We start from the raw sequence: 25,611 nt of genomic DNA, 5'->3' as shown, positions 1-25,611 counted from the left end.
AGGTGTGTGCCTTTCCAGATCATGTCCAATCAATTGAATTTACCACAGGTGGACTCCAATCAAGTTGTAGAAACATCTTGAGGATGATAGGGCGGTGCACAATTGGCCCAGCGTCGTCTGGGTTTGGCCGGGGTAGGCCATCGTTGTAAATAAGAATTTATTCTTAACTGACTTTTCTAGTAAATAAAAAATGTAATAAAATCATCAGTGGAAACAGGATGCATTGGTTATTGTGTGTAGATTGATGAGAAAAAATATTTAATCAATTTTAGAATAAGGTTGTAATGTAACAAAATGAGGAAAAAATAAAGTGGTCTGAATACTTTCTGAAGGCACTGTATATGGGGGATACAACCATCCCAGCTCTGCAGATTTTGCCTCGAAGAGACAGAATCATTAGATCACTTGTTTTTGTGCTGCCCATATGTTGCTTGTTTTTGGTTGCAGGTTCAGGAATGGCTGAACATTTTAAACATTTACTTGGAGCTAACTCCGCAAATAACACTGCTGGGTGATTTGAAAATTCATAGTCAATCGATCAATATTATAATAATATTCATTTTAATCTTTAATTTACAATCTGTAGAAACAATCAGAATAGAAAGAATCAGAACTTTTGTGAAACATCAGTGGAAAAATATATGGCAGCTAGAAATCAAAACAGGATGGTCTTCAGAGATAGATGGGAGGGGTTGAGGGTAGCTGAAGGCTGGGACTAAAAACAAACAAAAGATAACGAATTTTACATCTCATTCAAAATCACGGATATTAATATGGAGTTGGTTCCCCTTTGCCACTATAACAGCCGCCACTCTTCTGAGAAGGCTTTTCACAAGATATTGGAACATTGCTGCGGAGACTTGCCCTCACCTTGCCACGAGCAATAGTGAGGTTGGGCACTGATATTGAGCGATTAGGCCTGGCTCGCAGTCGGCATTCCAATTCATCCCAATGGTGTTCAATGTGGTTGAGGTCAGGGCTCTGTGCAGGCCAGTCAATTTCTTCTACACCGATCTCGACAAACCATTTCTGTATGGACCTTGCTTTGTTCACAGGGGTATTGTCATGCGTAAACAGGAAAGGGCCTTCCCCAAACTGTTGCCAAAAAGTTGGAAGCACAGAATTGTCTAGAATGCCATTGTATGCTGTAGTGTTAAGATTTCCCTTTACTGGAACTAAGGGCCTAGCCCAAACCATTAAAAACAGCCCCAGACCATTATTCCTCCTCCCTAACCAAACTTTACAGTTGGCACTATGCATTGGGGCAGGTAGCGTTCTCCTGGCATCCGCAAACCCAGATTCGTCTGTCAGACTACCAGATGGTGAAGCGTAATTCATTACTCCAGAGAACACATTTCCACTGCACCAGAGTCCAATGGCAGCGAGCTTTACACCACTCCAGCCAGCCGACGCTTGGCATTGCGCATGGTGATCTTAGGCTTGTGTGCGGTTGTTCGGCAATGGAAACCCATTTCATGAAGCTCCTGACGTCCTGTGCTGACGTTGCTTCCAGAGGCAGTTTGGAATTCAGTAGAGAGTGTTGCAACTGAGTACAGATGGTTTTTACTCGCTACGCGCTTCAGCACTTGGCGGTCCCGTTCTGTGAGCTTGTGTGGCCTACCACTTCGCGGCTGAGCCGTTGTTGCTCCTAGACGTTTCCACTTCACAATAACAGCAGTTGACTTAGGCAGCTCTAGCAGGGCAGAAAATGACTTGTTGGAAAGATGGCATCCTGTGACGGTGGCACATTGAAAGTCACTGAGCTCTTCAGTATGGGCCATTCTACTGCCAATTTTTGTTTATGGAGATTGCATGGCTGTGTGCTCAATTTTATACACTTGTCAGCAATCCACTAATTTAAAGGGGTGTCCACATACCTTTGTATATAGTGTATACTGTGTCTGTAAAATGTTTATACAGTAGTATGTATAAGCTGGAAGAGAGAGTCTAAGTATTGTTGTTGATTAGTTTACTCCAGTTAGGAGAGTTGTGGGGTTAGGGGAAAAAGATAAAGATAATATATATATATTAAAAAAAAAATATATATATATATATATATACAGTGAGGGAAAAAAGTATTTGATCCCCTGCTGATTTTGTACGTTTGCCCACTGACAAAGAAATGATCAGTCTATAATTTTAATCGTAGGTTTATTTTAACAGTGAGAGACAGAATAACAACAACAAAAAATCCAGAAAAACGCATGTCAAAAATGTTATAAATTGATTTGCATTTTAATGAGGGAAATAAGTACTTGACCCCTCTGCAAAACATGACTTTGTACTTAGTGGCAAAACCCTTGCTGGCAATCACATAGGTCAGATGTTTCTTGTAGTTGCCACCAGGTTTGCACACATCTCAGGAGGGATTTTGTCCCACTCCTCTTTGCAGATCTTCTCCAAGTCATTAAGGTTTCGAGGCTGACGTTTGGCAACTCGAACCTTAGGCTCCCTCCACAGATTTTCTATGGGATTAAGGTCTGGAGACTGGCTAGGCCACTCCAGAACCTTAATGTGTTTCTTCTTAAGCCACTCCTTTGTTGCCTTGGCCGTGTGTTTTGGGTCATTGTCATGCTGGAATACCCATCCATGACCCATTTTCAATGGCCTGGCTGAGGGAAGGAGGTTCTCACCCAAGATTTGACGGTACATGGCCCCGTCCATCGTCCCTTTGATGCAGTGAAGTTGTCCTGTCCCCTTAGCAGAAAAACACCCCCAAAGCATAATGTTTCCACTTCCATGTTTGATGGTGGGGATGGTGTTCTTGGGGTCATAGGCAGCATTCCTCCTCCACCAAAAACGGCAAGTTGAGTTGATGCCAAAGAGCTCCATTTTGGTCTCATCTGACCACAACACTTTCACCCAGTTGTCCTCTGAATCATTCAGATGTTCATTGGCCAACTTCAGATGGGCATATAAATGTGCTTTCTTGAGCAGGGGACCTTGCGGGCGCTGCAGGATTTCAGTCCTTCATGGCGTAGTGTGTTACCAATTGTTTTCTTGGTGACTATGGTCCCAGCTGCCTTGAGATCATTGACAAGATCCTCCCGTGTAGTTCTGGGCTGATTCCTCACCGTTCTCATGATCATTGCAACTCCACGAGGTGAGATCTTGCATGGAGCCCCAGGCCGAGGGAGATTGATAGTTCTTTTGTGTTTCTTCCATTTGCGAATAATCGCACCAACTGTTGTCACCTTCTCACCAAGCTGCTTGGCGATGGTCTTGTAGCCCATTCCAGCCTTGTGTAGGTCTACAATCTTGTCTCTGACATCCATGGAGAGCTCTTTGGTCTTGGCCATGGTGGAGAGTTTGGAATCTGATTGATTGCTTCTGTGGACAGGTGTCTTTTATACAGGTAACAAGCTGAGATTAGGAGCACTCCCTTTAAGAGTGTGCTCCTAATCTCAGCTCGTTACCTGTATAAAAGACACCTGGAAGCCAGAAATCTTTCTGATTGAGAGGGGGTCAAATACTTATTTCCCTCATTAAAATGCAAATCAATTTATAACATTTTTGACATGCCTTTTTCTGAATTTCTTTGTTGTTATTCTGTCTCTCACTGTCCAAATAAACCTACCATTAAAATGATAGACTGATCATTTCATTGTCAGTGGGCAAACGTACAAAATCAGCAGGGGATCAAATACTTTTTTCCCTCACTGTATATAAAAAATTATGTATTTACAAAAATATATATATATGGGGGATTGGAAATGATGCAGACAATTGCATTGATAGAAGCCACATCTATCTGCAATATTAAAGCTGATCTACCCCCTAAAAAATATATATCACCATTGTGAAAGTATTCATTCAGGTATTCTACTAATAATTCTACTATAATGCTAACTAATCAACTGGACTCTTGTCAATATCAATTTCCGTTGGCTTTGAGAAGGCAAAATATAGTATTGAAGACGTCAAAGGGAAATTTCACAATGTGAATTTAACCAATTAGTAGGCAATGCCTACTCATAATTGGTTGAAATCACATGAAGCACACCAGATGATTCGGTGGAAAAACATATCTTCCTCTATCTTTTTGACTACAAAACATAGAAACGTGCCCTTTTCACATATGTTGATGTTGGGGTAGTGCTGGAGATGATGAATATGAAGTAGAACATATTTGACATTTCCCTTTAATTTCTTTTTTGTTATCTGCATTCATTTTAATCGGATCAATCAACCATTTCACACTTGAGGAAAACACGTCGATTTAATTAAGAAATCAGATTTCATGCAAGACAATGAAGCTGTCATCCATTACACATACTATCCAGCAAATGACGTGTTACTTTCTACAGGGAAGTGCATAATTATCTGGCTAAATGTGGATCATACACGGGCCACACCTCCCATGCTGAGGCAGGGTAATTGTGTTTCCATAGTGATGCAATCTGCTTCCATCACTTTGGAGACACCAGTTTGGAATCATGTGATCATGGCACCATAGCTTCCAATCTCTGCTTCTTCTGAGGGAAAAGGATTTTCAAGCCATTCCTTATGATGATGGTTTACCACATAGTTAAGACAGTGAAATAATGCAGAGCACAATGTATTTATAGCTGTTGGTCAATTCCAGTCTTCACCATTTGAGTGGGAAAAAAACCTAGATTAAGAGCATTGCTCATACTCACTCAGTACTAGGGATTAGGAAATACATTACATTGTGATTAAACAGAAGCACACATTTGGAGGGTTTAAGTGGAAAATGTCCAAATATTGCCTTTAATAACTCTCTTGGCTTGAAATTTGTTTCTCATTAGGAACAATATTGCATACTATTGGAGATCAGATGGTATTCACGTTTTAACACCTGATTTATTTCTGAGGCCACCTGGGACAGTTTAAAAACAATGTCAAATGCTCATGGTAGAATGCTTGAAGATGTCCAAGACACTTCCTCTTTATTCTTAAATCACCCTTTATCACAGTGGTCTAAATGTTGTCATGAATATAAGAAGGCATTTTTCACATAAATATGAGCGGAGTATATCGGAGTTATCAGAAATAACAATGGCAATGCTCACATGATTGAAGGATATTCACCTGTTTTCTATTGTTTTCTACCTGGGGCGGCAGGTAGCCTAGTGGTTAGAGCGTTGGACTAGTAACCGCAAGATCGAAACCCCGAGCTGACAAGGTAAAAATCTGTCGTTCTGCCCCTGAACAAGGCAGTTAACCCACTGTTCCTAGGCCGTCATTGAAAATAAGAAATTGTTCTTAACTGACTTGCCTAGTTAAATGAAGGTAAAAAATAAAATAAACAGTACTGAGAGTTTTGCATGACCTCACCCACATTACAGCTCCAATACTAAGCATTATTTTACCACTTTTGAGAAAATCTGTGAAAATACTTATGTCAATGTGTCACGTCCTGACCAGCAGATGGAGCTAGTGTTTTAATTTTGGTCAGGACGTGGCATGTTTGTGTTTGTTAAATGTTGGGTTGATGATTGGGACTTCCAATTGAAGGCAGGTGTGTATAGTTGCCTTTGATTGGAAGTCCTATATAGGTGTGTGTGTTTGTCTTTGGGGTTGTGGGGAATTGTTCTGTGTTGAGCCTATGCTTTGCCAGACTGTTTGTTAGTTGTTCGTTTTTTCGTTTTTGTTATTTTGTATGTTCATTTTTTGAAGATAATTAAAAATCAAGATGAGCATTCACGTACCTGCTGCGTTTTGGTCCTCTTCTCTCCAGTACGACATTTTTAAGGATGAGTACAACTATTTTTATGACAGAATTCCCCACCAACAAAGGACCAAGCAGCGGAAGAAGGCTGGCGAGGTAAGGGAGACCGAGAGGCACCCCCAAGAATTTTTTAGGGGGGGGCACAAGGGCTGTTTGACGGGAAAAGAGCTGCCCGCCAGTCAACAGTCGCCAGAGCTGCCCGCCAGTCAACAGTCGTCGTCAGAGCTGCCCGCCAGTCAACAGTCGTCGTCAGAGCTGCCCGCCAGTCAACAGTCGTCGTCAGAGCTGCCCGCCAGTCAACAGTCGTCGTCAGAGCTGCCCGCCAGTCAACAGTCGTCGTCAGAGCTGCCCGCCAGTCAACAGTCGTCGTCAGAGCTGCCCGCCAGTCAACAGTCGTCGTCAGAGCTGCCCGCCAGTCAACAGTCGTCGTCAGAGCTGCCCGCCAGTCAACAGTCGTCGTCAGAGCTGCCCGCCAGTCAACAGTCGTCGTCAGAGCTGCCCGCCAGTCAACAGTCGTCGTCAGAGCTGCCCGCCAGTCAACAGTCGCCAGAGAGGTCAGACTGCGCTGAACTGCCGGAGTGGCCAGACTGCGCTGAACTGCCGGCGTGGCCAGACTGCCCTGAACTGCCGGCGTGGCCAGACTGTCCCGACTGGCCCGACTGTCCCGAGTTGCCAGACTGCCCCGACTGTCCCGAGTTGCCAGACTGCCCCGACAGCCTGGAACGGCCTGCACCTGAGCCACCTCCAGGATAGGTGGGTTGGGGAGGGAGGGTGTAGCACAGTGCCGTCGTTGACGGCAGCCACCCTCCCTTCCCTCCCTTATGGTTTAGGGGTTATTGTTTGTTGGGTTTTTGTTGGGGTATTGGGGATTTTCTTGTTTTTCTTTTTTAGGTGCATTCCGGGGTCTGCACCTTGAGGGGGGGCTACTGTCACGTCCTGACCAGCAGATGGAGCTAGTGTTTTAATTTTGGTCAGGACGTGGCATGTTTGTGTTTGTTAAATGTTGGGTTGATGATTGGGACTTCCAATTGAAGGCAGGTGTGTATAGTTGCCTTTGATTGGAAGTCCTATATAGGTGTGTGTGTTTGTCTTTGGGGTTGTGGGGAATTGTTCTGTGTTGAGCCTATGCTTTGCCAGACTGTTTGTTAGTTGTTCGTTTTTTTCGGTTTTGTTATTTTGTATGTTCATTTTTTGAAGATAATTAAAAATCAAGATGAGCATTCACGTACCTGCTGCGTTTTGGTCCTCTTCTCTCCAGTACGACATTTTTAAGGATGAGTACAACTTATTGTATGACACAATGGCATGATGATGAGGGGCCAATGCATTCTGAACATGGAGTTCTTTGTAGCCCCCTGTAAAGTTCTACAATATCCACATTGAAGTAATGATTGTATACACAGAGGGCCTAAAACAATGTGTGGGCAGGAGTGTGGGTAGTTATACATATACAATATGATTCCCTTTAGCTGCTAAGGCCAGACCCTGAGCAAGTGCGGAAAGGCCGGTTGTCATGGAAATAAGAGCAGCGTTTATGTACGTATCTTCACCTCTCTCTCAAAGTTCACAATATCCAAGGAGAAAACAAAACGATTAAAACATTTTGGAGAACAAATGTCTCAATACAAATCAAATTCTCAATCATGTCAACCTCACAATCATCTCTAATGACAGCAAATTGATTAAGCTTTTAACTGGTAGAGCATTTAGGATATTTTTAGGCAGCAAATGATCTCTCATCATTATTGCCATAGCCACTCTACCACCCACAAATATTGGGACTACGCGAGCTCCACGGATTCAATTGGGCAGCAGGTGGCTTTTCTTCACGCCAGAAGAATCCTTAAAACCTCTTCCCTCCCACGCAGACCTCTGCTCGATATCGAGGCGTTTTTCTATCGCGCAGGAGGGCTAGGGAAAAACTCAAGCTCATGTAATTTAGGGAAATTAACTGTAGATGTGAATGTGTGCTACTTTGGGCTACTTCAGTTATGTGAGTGGAAGGCAAGCAAAGGAATTAACCATGCCGTGTAAGGACCGTCTTGAGAGAAGGTATGAAAATACAACTTTTTTGGATTGTATTAATTTTAAATTAACGGTTAATTATAACATGCAACACATGTACTTCTCCGATTTAGGTGAATTCACTCTCACTTAACAGCTAGATACATTATTTAATGTCTATCAAAGATATCAACTTTGATAACTTGTACACAAGTTATAATATTGTAATTTTTAAGCATATTTTATGATTATACCACCAGTTGAAGACGTTCCACCCAGACCAGAAGAGCTCACCATGACTGTATGTAATCTGTGAAGAGAAAAAACATAAACAGGGTATCTTTTTCTTTGCAGATTTTTTTGAGCAGTTATTAAAAAGTGTACACATTTCTGCTAGGTTTATCACAGCCCCATGGTAGAATAGTGCCAGTGGTGGTGATGCAATGTCCACCAACAAAAAGAGCATTGGCTTTATATGAATGGTACAAATAGAGGACCAATTTCAAAAACTGAAGTTGCATTGTCATGTCTTGCTATTTCCAGCCCTGGAACTGCTGGGGAGACTAATGTTGGCTAGGACAGTGGGACATGGGTGGAATAGGTGGGGGTTAGACTGTACCTGCGGTTGTCCCAGGGCTTTGTAGTTGTGTGTGTGCTGGTGGGTGGGTGGGTGGGTGGGGGGGGTAGGGCTGAGCATGCATAAGAAGGTTAGGTCAGACGAGATGACAGACCTTTTCATGTCTGCCCGCTTATGAAATCAGCGAACCGTCACCTCCAGTCAATTTGCCCCTGACAGTATGGGTAGACTGCATCTGTTGTATCTCTAGGCTTTGGACTGTTTGAAAAGGAAGCCCTGAACTAAACCATGAGTGGTGAGTATGCTATTCTTAAAGAGTATCCCACTGGGCACAGATGTCAGTTCAACGTCTAGTTTTGATTTACATTTGGTTGAGTTGTCAGCTAACGTGAATTCAACATGAAACCATAAACAAAAATCACCATGTTATTGGATTTAGGTGAAAAGTTGGATAAAAAATACTAAATTCCCTTACATTGACAACTTTTTGCAAATCCAGGCAGTTTTCCACGTATAATTTGTTTGTGGAAATGATGTGGAAACAATCTTGCCCTGTGGGATATTAAAGGTAAGGCAGATTGAGTCAGTTTGAAAAAAAGTGGGAGTTTAAGGGACCAGTTGATATTTTCAGCATATTTTCTTGATATTCATTGTGTTGTTTGATTTTTGCTTCTTTGTTTACAAAACTTGTTGCATAGAAAAGCTGTGATTTGCTTCTGGCTTTTACGTGTTAGAATCATACTGTAGTGTTGGTACTCTGTGTTCCTGCGTATTTTAGCAGGATAGTTTGAAGAGGCTCAAGGCTTTCTTGTAAGTTAGGCATGAAATACCATCACCTTTTTAAGCCAACTTCTCCATACATACCATGGCAAGGCTAATGTAGGTTACCTGTGCCCTGGCTGGTGACATCCAGGGACTCGTCCAGTAAGAAATGCATGCACACAGGGCATGTTCATTATGGGGAAATATTCAGAACATTGCAGATATAAATATAATGTTGCCTATAGAGCTGCCAATGTCTATAAACCCCTACAAAAATGTCCATTAATTATAACCCACATAATAATTTACATTTCCTGTTTTTGCAGGATTATTTTTCCTGCTGTAGCTAACTGGCTCAAATTAAGATCCTACATCTGTAGTATGTACTGTAGTTGAATCGTCATTAGTTTCAAAATAATGCCTGTTTACTGCCTGTATGCACCCCTTTGGGAGTAAAATCAACATTAAATCAAATTAAATTGTATTTGTCACATGTGCCGAATATAACAATACAAGACCTTACCATGAAATGCTTACTTGAAAAAGCCCTTAACCCACAATGCAGTTCAAGAAATAGAGTTAATAAAATATTTACTAAATATACTAAAGTAAAAAAAATCGAAGCGATCAAATAGTAACACAAATGTACATAACAATACAGAGTCAATGTACAGGGGTACAGGTTAGTCAAGGTAATTTGTAAAGTGACAAATCATAGATAATAAACAGCGAGTAGCAGCAGTGTAAAAACAAGGGGGGGGGGTGTAAGTAGTCCAGGTGGCCATATGATTAGTTGTTCAGCAGTCTTATGGCTTGCGGGTAGAAGCTGTTAAGGAGCCTTTTGTTCCTAGACTTGGCGCTCTGGTACCGCTTGCCATGCAGTAGCAGAGAGAACAGTCTATGACTTGGGTGACTGGAGTCTTTGACAATTCTTTGGGCCTTCCTCTGACACCGCTTAGTGTATAGGTCTTGGATGTCAGGAAGCTTGACCCCAGTGATGTACTGGGCCGTATGCACTACCCTCTGTAGCACCTTACGGTCAGATGCCGAGCAGTTGCCATACCAGGCGGTGATGCAACCAGTCAGGATGCTCTTGATGGTGCAGCTGAATAACTTTTTGAGGTTCTGGGGACCCATGCCATATCTTTTCAGTCTCCTGAGGGGGAAAAGGTATTGTCGTGCCCTCTTCATGACTGTCTTGGTATGTTTGGACCATGATAGTTTGTTGGTGATGTGGACACCAAGGAACTTGAAACTCTCGACCCGGTCCACTTCAGTCCTGTCAATGTTAATGGGGGCCTGTTAGGCACTCTTTGTCCTATAGTCCACGATCATCTCCTTTGTCTTGCTCACATTGAGAGAGAGGTTGTTGTCCTGGCACCACACTGCCACGTCTCTGACCTCTTCCCTATAGGCTGTTGTCGATGATCAGGCCTACCACTGTTGTGTCATCAGCAAACTTAATGATGATGTTGGAGTCGTGTTTGGGTGAACAGGGAGTACAGGAGGGGACTAAGCACGCACCCCTGAGGGGCTCCAATGTTAAAAATCAGTGTGGCAGATGTGTTGCTGCCTACCCTTACCACCTGGGGTGGCCCGTCAGGATCCAGTTGCAGAGGGAGGTGTTTAGTCCCAGGGTCCTTAGCTTAGTGATGAGCTGTGTGGGCACTATTTTGTTTAACACTGAGCTGTAGTCAATGAACAGCATTCTCACATCTCACATCACCTTTTGTCCAGGTGTGAAAGGGCAGTGTGGAGTGCGATTGAGATTGCATCTGTGAATCTGTTGGGGCGGTATGCGAACTGGAGTGGGTCTCGGGTTTCTGGCATGATGGTGTTGTGAGCTATGACCAGCCTTTCAAAGCACTTTATGGCTCGCGTCACTGGGCAGCTCGTGGCTGGGTTTCCCTTTGTAGTCCATAATATTTTTCAAGCCCTGCCACATCCAATGAGCGTCGGAGCAGGTTTAGTACTATTATATCTTAGTCCTGTATTGACGCTCCTTGAAACCGGAAGCTCTAGCCTTTAGCTCGGTGTGGATGTTGCCTGTATTCCATGGCTTCTGGATGGGAAATGTACGTATGGTCACTGTGGGTACAGCGTCGTCAATGCACTTATTGATGAACCCGGTGACTGAGATGGTACACTCCTCAATGCCATTGGATGAATCCCGGAACATATTCCAGTCTGTGCAAGCAAAACAGTCCTGTAGCATAGCATCCGCGTCATCTGACCACTTCCATATTGAGTGAGTCACTGTACTTCCTGCTTTAGTTTTTGCTTGTAAGCAGGAATCAGGAGGATATAATTATGGTCACATTTGCCAAATGGAGGACGAGAGAGAGCTTTGTATGCATCTGTGTGTGGAGTAAAGGTGGTCTAGAGTTTTTTTTTCTTTCCTCTGGTTGCACGTGACATGCTGGTAGAAATGATGTAAAACGGATTTAAGTTTGCCTGTTTTAAAGTCCCTGGCCACTAGGAACGCCACTTCTGGATGAGCATTTCTTGTTTTCTTGTTATAAGGACATATTAGGTGAATTTCCTGGGATTAGTTATATGGTTTAGAACAGGCCCTTACCATACTGGAAGGAGCAGTGAGGGAATCTGATACACTACTTGTCTTATAGGATTGCCATGGACCAGGTAGGATGATAGGATCATCATTCAGAAAATAACTCATATTTAAATGCAGAGCTGTGACACTGCACTGTATGTATTTGTCATGCATTTCATCAACGCTCATCCAGTACTGTTTGAGTATTAGCAACAATCATCAGATTCTTGAGTGCTCTTTTGCAATCCATTTTAATAATTTTCTGACTTCAGTGTTGCTGAATTGATATTAATATGTCCAACCAACTCCTCTATCAAGCAGTCATGTACACTTCATATACATTTTTCCTTCACTGCATTATAACAGAATGCCTATGGTCTCCTCCATCTCCTCTCCTCCAGTTTCACAGGAAACCTGCCTCCTGGACCAGGTGCTGGAGCTGATTATGAATGAGAAGCCCGCCAACACCGCCAGCCTTTTCCTGAACGAGGACGCCGACAAGCCCTCCCTCCCTGAACGAGGCCTCTGGCGGTGGTTACATAGGGCCATGCAGAAGAGAGCGGCCAGTGCCAAGGACACGATGAGCTCCATCACTAAGGAGAGCGTCAAGGGCTTCCTGAGACGCAACCTCTTTGTCCTCCTCACCATCGCAGCAGTGGCTCTAGGCAAGTGGACAAAATACTTTGTTACTGTCTTATTGGGGTTAGGGTTAAGGTGATGTTAAGAGCTAAGCTTATGGTTAGTTTGTTGATTGTTTGTTTATAGTTAATACAATATTAATTTTAAAAAACGATAGTAATTGCAGTGTTATTACACAGGCATATGAGCTGCAGCCCCCAAGTGTAGACTCCTGTGTCAAGAAGACTTGAAATACATACAGTATTTTTCATCAATGATCCAGTCTTTATATCATGTCTCCTGTGTGTGTATCCAGGTGTCTTGCTGGGTTTTGCCCTGCGGCCCCACAACCTGACCCTCAGGGAGATCAAGTACTTTGCCTTCCCTGGAGAGCTGCTGATGAGGATGCTGCAGATGCTGGTTCTGCCTCTCATTGTCTCCAGCCTGGTCACAGGTAGCTGGTCACAGGAGTTCTGCTTTCTTAGCATCATTATAATTATTTGCAATTACAGTATGTATTGCTTTTGTCAAACTCAAAATGATTTACATTTCATGGAGATCTCTCACCCCTTCTGCATGTTATTACTCTACATTTTCCATACTTCTTGCTATTTTGATTTCAAAGTTAGTTGGTACAGTAATAGTCTTGTGGTAGTAGCTAGAGTATTCATGAGAAAATGATGAACTTTGTCTTGTCTTGCAGGTATTTCCTCTCTGGACAGCAAAGCATCTGGGAAGATGGGAATGTGGGCTGTGGTTTATTACATGGTGACCACCCTCATCGCGGTCTTCATTGGCATAGTCATTGTGATTGTCATCAAACCAGGGAAAGGCCATAGGGACAGCCCAGTGGTCTCTGGCGGTACCATAGAGCCAGTACAAGCAGCTGACGCCTTCCTGGATCTCATCAGGTGAGTAACTATTGTAGGATCCCAGTGACAGTAAGTCAATAGAAGATATTAATAATGGGTTGTCCTTTATTCACTGTGATAATAGTTCTGCATTGTTTATCTTTCAGGAACATGTTCCCACCAAATTTGGTGGAAGCCTGTTTCAAGCAGGTAAGGGAATCCACTTGCCAATTGATCAATCAGCTATTCTTCAATACACTGTGTTAAAATGCTTACTCACCAAATACATTGTTAAGGACTGATACTCTTTACTTATACAATACATACATGTATTCAATGCATGCACTGTTTCCACCAGTACAAAACAGTCTACAAGAAGACCATCTACACCAAGAACGTGACCGTTACTCTCAACCTGACTGACTCCCTAAACGCTACAGAGGCTGCCTTGGCTGCTAACATGAGCAGAGTGCTGCAGACCATCCAGGTTGGTGACTTACCCCAATGTCAAGTCCTTTGGGGGAACAAGTGCTACAGTTACTTTGGATAAGTGTAAATGTGATGTGATGTGAAGGGGCTGTTCTGCTCCAGGAGACAGTGGTGGAGACGATCCCAGTGTCTGGTTCCTCTAATGGGGTGAACGCCCTGGGTCTGGTGGTGTTCTCCATGTGCTTCGGCCTGGTCATCGGCAGCATGAAGCAGCAGGGACAGGCTCTCAGGGACTTCTTCGACTGCCTCAACGAAGCCATCATGCGCCTAGTGGCCATCATCATCTGGTTAGTAGTCAGATTAGTGGTTGCAAAGTAACGTGTTAATGTACTCGTAAATGCCTTTACCATTACTTCTCACATACAGTATATATCGCAAAACCGTTGCTTTCGGGGGAATTGTGTGGGCTACAAATATCTCTCTCTCTCTCTTTTATCTCCTTTCCTTCCTCTCCCCATCAGGTACGCTCCTGTGGGCATCCTGTTCCTGATAGCAGGTAAGATCGTGGAGATGAAGAATCTGGCCGAGGTGGGAGGTCAGCTGGGGATGTACACGGTGTCTGTCATCGTGGGACTGCTCATCCACGGTCTCTTCGTCCTGCCCCTGCTCTACTTCCTGGTCACCAGGAAGAACCCCTACACCTTCATCGCTGGCCTGCTGCAGGCCCTCATCACTGCCCTGGGGACGTCCTCTAGGTGGGTGTAGGAACAGATTCAGGGTCAGATGTAGCTAATTCATTGCCCTGGGGATATCCTCTAGTTCAGTTGTTATCCGGTCCTCCAGTAACCCAAACAGCACACATTTTTGTTGTAGCCCCAGACAAACTCACTTGATTCAACTCATCGAGGGCTTGACGATTGGTTGACAAGTGGAATCAGGTGTGCTTGTCCGGGGCTACAACAAAAATGTGTGCTGTTGGAGGTACTCGAGGATTGGAGTTGGGAAACACAGCTAGTTGTTGTTTGGACCATTATGATCTCACAGCGTCCTCTATTCTCTGCCACCCTGCCATAGCTCTGCCACCCTGCCCATCACCTTCCGCTGTCTGGAGGAGAACAACCGTGTGGACAAGAGAGTGACACGCTTCATCCTGCCCGTGGGTGCCACCATCAACATGGATGGCACTGCCCTCTACGAGGCTGTGGCAGCCATCTTTATTGCTCAGGTTAATGACATGGAACTCAACTTTGGCCAAATCCTCACCATCAGGTGAGTATTAAGACACCATTCATCTGATAAGCCACAATGCTATCAATGAGCTAGACCTTCAACTATGAAGTTATTTTTAAGTATTAAGTGTTTTTCAACTATTAAGTTATTTTTAACAACACATCTTTTTTAAAATCTCAACTTGGAAAGAATATACAAAAGCATATTAGCTAATTGTGTAACTACATTAAGAGGAGACTCATAACTCATAACAATGAGTTTTCGTGGTTTTGATAAGATGGATTTTGTGGTCTCTGCCAAACTTCTCCATGCTGTTGACTTTCTTCTATTGACTTCACAAGCCAAGATGGATTACCTCTACCACGGAGTGTTGATTTAGCTCAGGGATGGGCAACTCCAGTCGTCGGGGGCCGGAGTGGTGTCACACTTTCCCCCCCATCCCTAGCAAACACAAATAAAAAAATCACATGCTTCGTAATAAACAGGTTGGAAATACGTGAACCGTGAAATACGTACTTATATGTCCTGTTCTAACAATGCAGTTAAAGATATACAAAAAAGTATTTTTATAGTCACAAAAGGAATAAATACACAGTGAATAACAATAACGAGTAAAAATAACATGCTATATACACAGAGTACCAGTACCGAATCGATGTGCAGGGGTACAAAGTAATTGAGGTAGTTATGTACATATACTGTAGTGGGGGTAAAGTGACTAGGCAACAGGATACATAATAGACAGTAGCAGCAGCATATGTGCAAGAATATGCTAATTTAAGAGATGGCTAGTCATTATTAGCAGATACATTATGGGACACAGGTCAAGTTATTATCGGCGTGCAGTGGTTAGTCTACAACCATGTCCTCCCGGATCAGTCTTAAGTATTTTTCATACATCACTCACCACCGATTCCCTAATGCAATGTGTGTTTCTCTTTCTTATTAAATGGTGCCATCCCTCCACAGTATCACAGCAACAGCTGCCAGCATTGGAGCAGCAGGCATCCCGCAGGCTGGTCTGGTTACCATGGTGATTGTATTGACATCGGTGGGACTGCCCACAGAGGACATAACGCTGATCATTGCTGTGGACTGGTTCCTGTAAGTCTGCTTAAATGTCACTGTAAGGCCGCCACCCCACTATAACAGAGAACAGATCCCCCTGAAAGGTTGGCCATGCATTATGCGCATCAGATTATTGATGAACTGTTAACAACTAGCCCTCTCTAATGTTGTGGTGTTGTATACGCTTTTCTGCATGCCTCATAGTTGGATTTACACACGATGGTTAGAATTCTTTTTTTTAATAACTTGTGGATGGATTACTCCAAGGATTGCATTGTGTTTTTGTGTGGCTGCGCAGAGGTTGACACCCTGAGGGAGTGTGTGTGTGTGTGTGTGTGTGTGTGTGTGTGTGTGTGTGTGTGTGTGTGTGTGTGTGTGTGTGTGTGTGTGTGTGTGTGTGTGTGTGTGTGTGTGTGTGTGTGTGTGTGTGTGTGTGTGTGTGTGTGTGTATGCACTATATAATGTCTGTGTTTTATAATGTATGTACCTGTGCAGGGACCGACTGAGGACCACTACCAACGTGCTGGGGGACTCTCTGGGGGCGGGCATCGTGGAGCACCTGTCGCATCAGGAGTTGCAGAGCCAGGATGTTGAGGTGGGCAACTCGGTGATCGAAGAGAACGAGAAGCCCTACCAGCTCATCTGCCAGGAGAACGACTCAGTGAAGCACCACAACAGTGAGACCCCCATGTAGGGGTCAGGACAGGGGAATTTATAGGCCCAGTCTGAAAACAATCACTAGCCTCTACTGTACTTCTTCTTTTAGTCAACGCCACTCCAACATTGCTCAATCTAATATTTATATATTTCTTAATTCCATTATTTTACTTTTAGATTAGTGTGTATTGTTGTTAGATACTACTGCACTGTTGGAGCTAGGAACACAAGCACTTCGCCACACCCACAATAACATCTGCTAAATATGTGTATGTGACCAATATTTGATTTGATTTTCAGTGTTTGTAGATATGGAAGAACTGGGTACAGTAGATGTAAACAATATGGGGAAAGATATTGGATGCCTAGGTTGAGCCATCACCAAATTGCTAACACCTATCTGGTTAACCTCAGATCTGCAAACACTCTAGGGATAGTGGTTTGGAATTGTTTTGACACTCTTAACCATATCACCAACTCTTTTGGTTATTTCAGTCCAAATCTGAGTCCATGGATGCATTGTCTACTCTAGAGGACACTGATGAAAGAACCGGACAGGGGAAATCACATTTTCCATAGATATCTAGCTATCATATTGATTTCATTTATCACATTTTTTCATATCAGTAGAGAACACTTTAGACTGTTGTTATGTACTCAGTATCGGATTCATTTACATGATCAAGAAAATAATTGCCATTCAATGACCTTTTTAAATATGTGAATAAATGGAAAATCCATTCCTATACTCACCATCACGTAGCTGGTTTTGTTGCATGGCTTGAATTTGTATTATATTTTGACACTTTTAGCATCATTGACGTAATCAATTTGAGTTTATAGCAGCCTCAGTTGTACTTCTGTAGTTGGTGGTTGTTGTTTTCATTGTGAATCTACCTCTAATATAATTCAAGTGAACATTATGCTTTCTCTTAAGCCATTTGATTTTCTGCCCCAAACATTACCTAGAGCAAATGTTGTAGGCCTATCATATTATCAATGCTACCAACTTTGATAACCAGTTTTTCAACAGTTTTGAAAACAGACATTGACGTATTGTCATCAGTTTTGATATAATGTACTTTGCTTGATCTCTGTCAATAGCATCAATGTGAATGTACAGTATATATTTGTACGGATATCTGTAATAATATTTTACACTTGGGTGATTTCTATGTTACTTATTGAGGTAAATTGGGGTTGTTAGACTTTTTTATTTTTTGAAAACAATATTGGTAACAAAGATTTATTTTCAGTGTTAACTCTAGTGTTTCTTAACTGAACATATGTTGGTACTAGTGCCCTGTTATTTTAACACAAGTCACTCAAGGCTGAAGTATGTGAAATGTTGATATACATTTGGTCCATTTGAAGAATATGAGCAGGGAGATCTAAGTAGATTTCTTGACTAAAATAACTAAAATGCTCACTAGATATTCCATTTCCTTGATGCTGTAATCTTACATGGTCATTTCAGTTCATTTCAATTCAACATCCAGTTCTTTATGGATGCACGCACTACCCCCCGTTGTGGTAGTGGTTCATTTATGATTATGGCTTTTCTCTTTTATTTGACTGTGGGAAAAAAAGTGGAAAAATGTTATGCCTAAAGCACTTACATGTATATACATAATTTAAAGGCAATTAAGTTCGATGTTAAAGAGGCATTCCAGAAGATTTGAAAACAACCTAATTATTATAAACCCTCTGCAGTTCTAACATTTTTACCTGTCATCATTTAGTGCACGAGACACGCGCTCATTCATGTCATGTAGCCTAATTTGTGCCTCTTGTTTTACATATTAAATAGTTGATTTATGTTTTCGTGAGATGGTTTAAATTTTGATGGCTTTAGAATTTTGATGGAAGAATATGAAAGTTGCAACAAATAAATGTCTCAGGAATTGACAACAATTGTGTGAATCTGTAGGCTGTGACAAGTGTGGTCGAGAGAGACAGAAGCCTTGTTTGTACCTGGTGCTTTTGTGCTCACATTTGTAGACAGGTGTATACACTCAAAACACACATTCTGATAAGATTGTTTTCAGATCTTCCTGACCACCAACGGAGGTAGTCAGGCACGCACTCCGTGCCTGACTACCTCCGCACTCAGCACGTCTCTGGATATCTCACAGGTGTAGACAGATCTGGACAGTAAAACCATTTAAAGCGTCATTATCCTTCCTTCTAAAATCATTGACAGCTGGCACCATTGACTTATGACATCAATATGTGTCTTAAAATAAATAAATATTATTTTGGAAGAATATCTGTCAAATAATTTGCACACAGGGAGGGACCAGGAAATCTGGTCACAATGCAGACACAGTGGAGGGATAAGAGACACATTTTACTACCATGTGTAGACGCATATCTGAAAATGTGGCATAATCAGAATGTGGACAAGATCAGGACCAAGGATGCATGTTAGCGCCAGGTATAAACGAGTCTATTCAGACAGCAAGAGATTCCCCAGGAGATTCCTGTTCTTTTGGTTGATCTGAGGAGATTGTGTAATAGCATGGCTGTATTCTTTAAAGCACAGAAAAGGGCTACCCCTGGTGGAGAATCTCCTGTTTTTGGCCCTGATTCACCATGGATTCTTCCTCCGACCAGTCTAAACTGCAGTACTGAACACCTGTGGTGCATTCCAGCTGGCTTCACATTTACAGTACTGCCTCTCATTGAGTAAAGCCTCCACATTTTTGCCAGTTAATAGGTCTAAACCTCTAGGTAGTGATATAGTGTCAAACTGTCTTTGTTGAAATTAACAAACTGTCAAATGGAGTGCCAGAGCAGCTTTGGGCATCTCAAACAGTGTTGAGTCAGAAGCTCAATGCTATGGGAAGCATTAATCACCTTTTATCTGGGAGTGAAGATGCTTGGCACCTCAACATCAAACCGAGTGCATCCACCCAGACACAGTAAACAGAAGCAGCGTGTGGTTTCAGCCAGAGGGGAACCAACGCTGCCTCTCTGGCGACTCAGTTTTGTTCCAAACTATTAATACAGCAGTTATTCTGCTTGTTTTATACCAGTACCTTTGAGAACTGTACCTATAAGAGAAATAATAGGGTAACCTACTTGAACCAATGTATACAAAACAATATCAATATTTAGGTGTTCCTAATGTTTGGTATACTCAGTGTATATAAGCACATGGATACTCAGTAACCCACTGCGGCCTGTGTAGTCCAGCAGTTAAAGCCTCTGACCCCGGCACACATGTATGTCAGCATAGGTTAGAATCCGGCCCACTGCCTTTTGACTCCCCCCTCCCCCAGTCTTTATCTCTTCAATAAAGCAAAACAATTACAAAAATATACCTTCAAAAAGTAAACAACCCACTAACCTATAATATAGATTTTTGAAGAATGAGCCTATGCGGCAAGAAGACACAATGAAGAAAATCTAACTCTTTCAGGTTAATTTATTTATAAAAGATCCACTGAAGATGTGTTTCAACATACAGTGCATTTTTCTAAATAACATTGTGTTTCAGGCGAGAACAAGCCGTCTATGAAGTTGAACAGCCATACATAGATGGTGAAGACCGGTTTCTCGGAATAAAGAGTAATCAGAAATACTTGGCAAATACTTTGGCATAGTTAGCGACAGTGTGTAAAAGACATTTAGCTATATATCAAAACCTCTCATGTACTCTGCAATGTATGGCGATGACAGCTCAGCCACTACACACTCCCAGCCAGATAGATAGTGACATGAGACGACTGGAGAGTCAGCAAGCTTGGCTGAGTTAGGATGAGAAGCCGCTGGAAGTTTACTTGGCCTGCAATGACAAGAGAGATAGTTCAGTTCAATACATCTTTATTGTCCCAAAAGGCCAATTTAAGTGCAGCATAAATGTCAGACACTAAGTTTATGCGGAGAAAATACAGTACAATATTGCTGGAGTAAAATAATAAACAGCTGTCACCTATGACAATAATTCTCCTTCTGTGGTAACAGCAACCTCACACTCATTCCACATGGAGGGCATCCCACCCATCCTTCTTATCCTGAGAGAGAAAAGTGTGGAAAATCATTGTCTATGGTGACATAATCAGAGAGAACAACTACAGCACACTTTTCAAGAATGCTAACATTACCACTCTCTCTAATAAAGCCATTTGGATGTACAGGCTGGATTTCATCTCTCCCACCATAGGAAAGTTTATGTAGTATTTTAAAGTAGTTTACGTAACTGCAATGTGCGTTAGATTAAATTTAGCCCTATGTGTATAAACAAGGTGCATATTTCCCACCTCCGACATGACTGGCAGGTTGCCATGAGGGTGGAGCCACATGGTCCTATGTGCTTTGGTCCTCTGCCTCTGGAGCAGCTTCCTCAGTAACCTCTTGACCCTTCTATCTCTGGGGTCAGCACACTTCACCGCCTTCTTGGTGTACAGTCTGCAGCCACAACAGATAAAGAACATTCACCAAGCCAACTTTTCAAATGAAACATACAGAACACACTATAGATATGGAGCATGGTTTCAAGAGAGCCTTCTCTGAACCAAAGCTTCAACAAAGTTGGCTAGCGAGGCATCTTTTCTTTTTATGTCTTGTTATTCCCACATATTTCCTTCCTCACATCCCTGGCAATTATAGTAGAGTCTGAGCCATAACAACATGACCTGGATAGATGACAATGCCTCACATCTCTGAGAGAAATATTTTCTATGTCTGCAGGTTGCTTGGAGATAGTTGGAATACTTGCATGATGGCTTGTATGCTGCAGTCTGGCCCCTCCGTCTGCACTTCAAACCTCAGCACGTCTTTGGTGCGCACGTTCCCCTGGGAGTACTGCATACAGCACTGAACGTCTCTCTGCATCTGTACCCCATCACCTGAGAAAGAGGGAGAGAGAGAGGAAGTGAGGGGGAGAGAGACATACCCTTATGTCAGACTCGTCAAAGCACACTTACGGTATATGATGGCTGATTGCTATTGACTCATAAGGAGGGTTGTTATGATAGATATGAGCTCAAATAGCAAATATTTTTGTAGGAATGCAAGGCATTTCATTGCACTGTTCTATACAGTATAGTTGGACAATGCAAGGTTAATATGTAATGGTTGCTCTTGCTGACAGGATATGTAATATTGTGTGCAGACAGAGTCAAGAGTATTGCACACCCCCTATACACACAAGAATGCCAGAGGAATTAGCTAGATCATCCCATGATCCCCAACAATGTACTGTTATGCCAGTGGCATTGTGACTACATGACAAGTCTTTTCATCCAATCAGAGTGAGTAAACACAGTAACATTAGCCGAGATAACAGTTACCATATGCATGTCATATAAAAGCTGCTCTGAACCTTGTCATATATTATCATTGACATCATCTAGCACTTTTTCCCATGAAAGTCTATGAGGTATTCAGTTAGCTTGTTATTAGCATTTAAGGTTTTGATGTGAAACCATTGTCTTCCTGCATTCTAGCCCTCTGTTTACATCCATGGCTCTCCCTGCTGCTGCTCCAGTATTGGCTCTATTCCCCTCTCCTCCCTCTCTCCTCTAGCTTCATCTCCTTCGCCATCACTTCCCTGCTAAACTGGCTCCCAGCAGGGTGCATACTGCTGACGGTCTAGTGTAGGTGTTATTGTGTCTTACCTTCCACTGCGTCCAGGAGAACGACAGTCAGAGAAATAACAGTCACAGTCTGCAGCAGAAACATGGTGAGACTGACAGGGAAGTTATCCGCTGTATTACCTTCCCCTCTATTGCCGTGTCTCTTATATTTCTCCCTCCCTCCTTTTCACTCTCACACTCCCTCTCACACTCTCCCCCTCCCTCTCTCTCCCCCTCCCTCATCCTCCAGTGCCCCACTCACTGTGTTCATTTCTGTCTTTCCCACTTTTCAAAAGATGCTTTCCAAAATATAGCTCTTAAAATAATTCAGATTTATGGCATTCTCTAATGCAGTCATGAAAAGTGAGCTACCTTGTTGTAGGTGTGTCCCACTGCTATGTTATGACCCACTGCTCGAGCACAATACATCAGTGGAGGCTGCTGAGGGGAGGACGGCTCATAATAATGTCTGGAACGGAGCTAATGGAATGGTATCAAACACCTGGAAACCATGTGTTTGATGTATTTGATACCATTCCACCTAATCCACTCCAGTCATTACCACAAGCCTTTTCTCCCCAATTAAGGTGCCACCTGTGCTATACAGGGAACACCACAAAGCCTGTGATACACTACTTATAAGACAAATGTTACAGTGTACTGCACAGGAGGTTGGTGGCTCCTTAATTGGGGAGGAGGGCTCGTGGTAGTGGCTGGAACAGAATCGTAACAAATTCATCAAACACATGGTTTCCATGTGTTATCTGCCATTCCATTTGTGCCGTTCCAGCCATTATTATGAGCCGTCCTCCCCTCAGCAGCCTCTCCTGGTCTACTGTAATACATTCATGTGGTTTTTATCCATGCAAATGACTAAGGCATCAGTAATACCGACATGGTTCAAAATACAAGAAAGTTACACGCAGCCAGTTTCCAAAACCAACCACCACCGTACGCTTGAAGGCTTTAGCTTATCTGTGGTTCAAGCATCAACAATTCACATTATTAAAGAGTGAGTTGAACCAACAGCAGCAGGATGTGATTACCAGGAGAAAACACAAGTATTAGGTGTGTCTGCTCCTGTTATGGTTTTCATTTAAACTAAATATGTTAAAAACAGATGTCAATAGTCAGATGATGACATAAAGCGGCCACCAGCTCTCTACCATTAGACAGATCACAAGATTATGATAAATATTGAAAACAGGAGCTGATCTGCCAGACTAATGTACATTATAGCTTCCATATTCCATAGTCTCAACTGTGACAGACTTTGTATAGAAGCTTGATTCTAACATCCTCAATACAACACCTAACAACCTTGTCAAGAGGTTTGGACCTCTCTTGGTGTAATGGCAAAGGTCTTGGACTGACAAACGCAAGTCCCAGAAGGCTACCCCATGAATTTACAACATTTGGTGTCAGAAATGGGATGCATCGTGCTGCCCACGAGAGTATCCAAAGTGTAATAGAAAAAGTTGGCAAGTGCATTACTTAATTGCCTTTAGGACCAGTGTGGGACAAGCCCCCAAATTCACAACTATAACTAAATAATAAAATGTCAAATATAAAATGGCTTATGTTAGAGGAAATGGATACAAAGTTAACGCTGGTTGGCGTTTGAGGCTTGAATGACCCGGAGACCCAGAGTGGTGGCTTTGGGAAGAGACCGTTTGCTTTGGCAGGTTGGGTGTCATTAGAACCCAGCTGATGCTCCCTACGACGTCAGAAACCTCCCTTCTAACCAAGCAATGAAACTATTGCAGAATTACAGCACGTTCTCTAATGCCTTTGGTATTCAATTAAATAAACGAGGTTGAAAAAGGAAGTGTAAGGAATGCTATAAAAATATTTGATACATAAAATATACACAAAGTTAAAACTGAACAAATGAAATAAAACCCTTGTCTGAAAAACAAACAAAAAACTGGAGAAAAAAAAACCTTTTGGACATGAAACCCCAAATAACCCTTTGGACTAGAAAACCCAAATAACCCTTTGGACTAGAAAACCCAAATAACATTAGTCTTTTCATTTTGAGACTGAAAACCCACTGTTTAATGTACCTTAGAATAATTGCTTCCAGTGAATACAAGGAAGTGTTAAGCTTTTAACTACTGTAACATTAAGACACTTCATATCTTGTTTTGTATTTTACAGCAGTAGCTACTGGAAATGTATTGTTGTATATAATTATGTTGTTGTACAAAGGAATAATACACACCTGGAGAATTCCAAATTCAATGAATAGTCAACGTGGTAAAACACACCGTCAGTGAATACAGGATAAATTATGCTTTAAATCCCTGCTGAATGGTGGGATTTAGGTAGTGGCATTTATTAAGATGACAAGGCCACAGTGTAATCCCTACTGTGTGCATACCTGAGCCCTGGAAGTGAAACTATGCAGTCTGTTGAGGGGTGTGGAGGGGGCAAGAATTCAACCCTTAAGAAATCAGGTTTGGAATCTTTCAGCTGCAAAAACATACCTTCCCCATTACTCCAGTCTGCTCCTGAGCCAAACACATTTCATGCATATCTTTGGGGCGATTAATAGATCATTGTAAAAGTATTTTAAAAAACACAAGTGACTGTAAATCCACCTATGAAGTCATGGACTAAACTAGTATTCCTTTTTGAGGAGGTAGAGAGCCGGAGGAGGGATAAGTATGTCCTGGGGATGTTGTAGGGCAAGGATAACTATACCTGTGGTCCAGGCCAGGGCTGTTTAACCCAAAAGTGTTATTAACTAGGCAAGTCAGTTAAGAACAAATTCTTATTTACAATGACGGCCTAGGAACATTGTGTTAACTGCCTTGTTCAGGGGCAGAACAACAGATTTTTACCTTGTCAGCTTGGGGACTCGATCTAGTGTTAAGTTAGGTTTCAGGGGGCACACCTTTGTCCACTTTTGAGATGTATAATTTATCAAGCACATAACATTTGGTATGGAATGTCTGGAACAGTGTGAATGAATGGGTGATTATAGTCATTTTAGGACATGGTCTTCTCTACAACTTCCTGAAGATTGATCACTTTTAATCAGCTTCATGCCCCAATTTAAAAGGTGTTTCACAGTTCTTTATGTTCTGATCTTGTAAAAAGCATGAGTTGACACAATCCCCAAAAAGTTGGGGATGTTTTGACTTAGGGAATAGTAAACTTTAGAAAAAAAATAAATCAAGTCACATATTCTATATAAGCTCACAATCATTTAAAATGGGTGTAAAACACAAACCCTTGTTCATGGTTACATAATGAATGATTGAATGTTCTTATCTTGACATAAGTCTAGGTGGAACCATCTTACTTTATATGAGAAGTTCCTTATTTACAGTGGAAAATAAAATTACGCCCATCCATGCAACATGTGATGATATTTTATTATAGCCAGGGCACTAGATGTTCTATGCTGCCTGGCATTCTTCCGGTGGGAGTAGACTGGAACCCTTTGAGGCAGTCCTCAAACTAACATCTGTGGTTCACACAGGTTTGTATTTATACACTGTAACACTAAACCAGAACATGTTTGGTTAAACATAGAAATCAATTATTTAAAATCATTGCAACACTCAATGGTCTTGACA

The 25,611-nt window shown here is 42.3% G+C and overlaps 2 protein-coding genes across 2 annotated transcripts; one reads left to right on the top strand and one right to left on the bottom strand.

Moving 5' to 3' along the window:
• Window positions 1–7,288: 7,288 nt before the first annotated feature.
• On the top strand, window positions 7,289–18,342 carry LOC106573551 (excitatory amino acid transporter 1). Its single transcript, XM_014148689.2, has 11 exons — window positions 7,289–7,744; window positions 11,991–12,254; window positions 12,524–12,661; window positions 12,911–13,118; window positions 13,226–13,268; window positions 13,417–13,545; window positions 13,650–13,834; window positions 14,009–14,242; window positions 14,562–14,756; window positions 15,687–15,821; window positions 16,281–18,342. The coding sequence occupies exons 2-11, from the start codon at window positions 12,035–12,037 to the stop codon at window positions 16,477–16,479; spliced, it is 1,686 nt and encodes a 561-aa protein (XP_014004164.1). The 5' UTR covers window positions 7,289–7,744; window positions 11,991–12,034; the 3' UTR covers window positions 16,480–18,342.
• A 1,512-nt stretch (window positions 18,343–19,854) lies between these two features.
• LOC106573554 (C-C motif chemokine 21) lies at window positions 19,855–22,257 on the bottom strand. Its single transcript, XM_014148695.2, has 5 exons — window positions 22,067–22,257; window positions 21,166–21,295; window positions 20,708–20,855; window positions 20,380–20,461; window positions 19,855–20,232 (listed from the first exon to the last, which is right to left on the bottom strand). The coding sequence occupies exons 1-4, from the start codon at window positions 22,128–22,130 to the stop codon at window positions 20,423–20,425; spliced, it is 381 nt and encodes a 126-aa protein (XP_014004170.1). The 5' UTR covers window positions 22,131–22,257; the 3' UTR covers window positions 19,855–20,232; window positions 20,380–20,422.
• Window positions 22,258–25,611: the final 3,354 nt, after the last annotated feature.

Source organism: Salmo salar, chromosome ssa16 (genome assembly GCF_905237065.1).
Source record: "Salmo salar chromosome ssa16, Ssal_v3.1, whole genome shotgun sequence".
Taxonomy (NCBI): domain Eukaryota; kingdom Metazoa; phylum Chordata; class Actinopteri; order Salmoniformes; family Salmonidae; genus Salmo; species Salmo salar.
The sequence above is the reverse complement of the archived record's forward strand: the minus strand, read 5'-3'. Positions and strand labels throughout refer to the sequence as shown.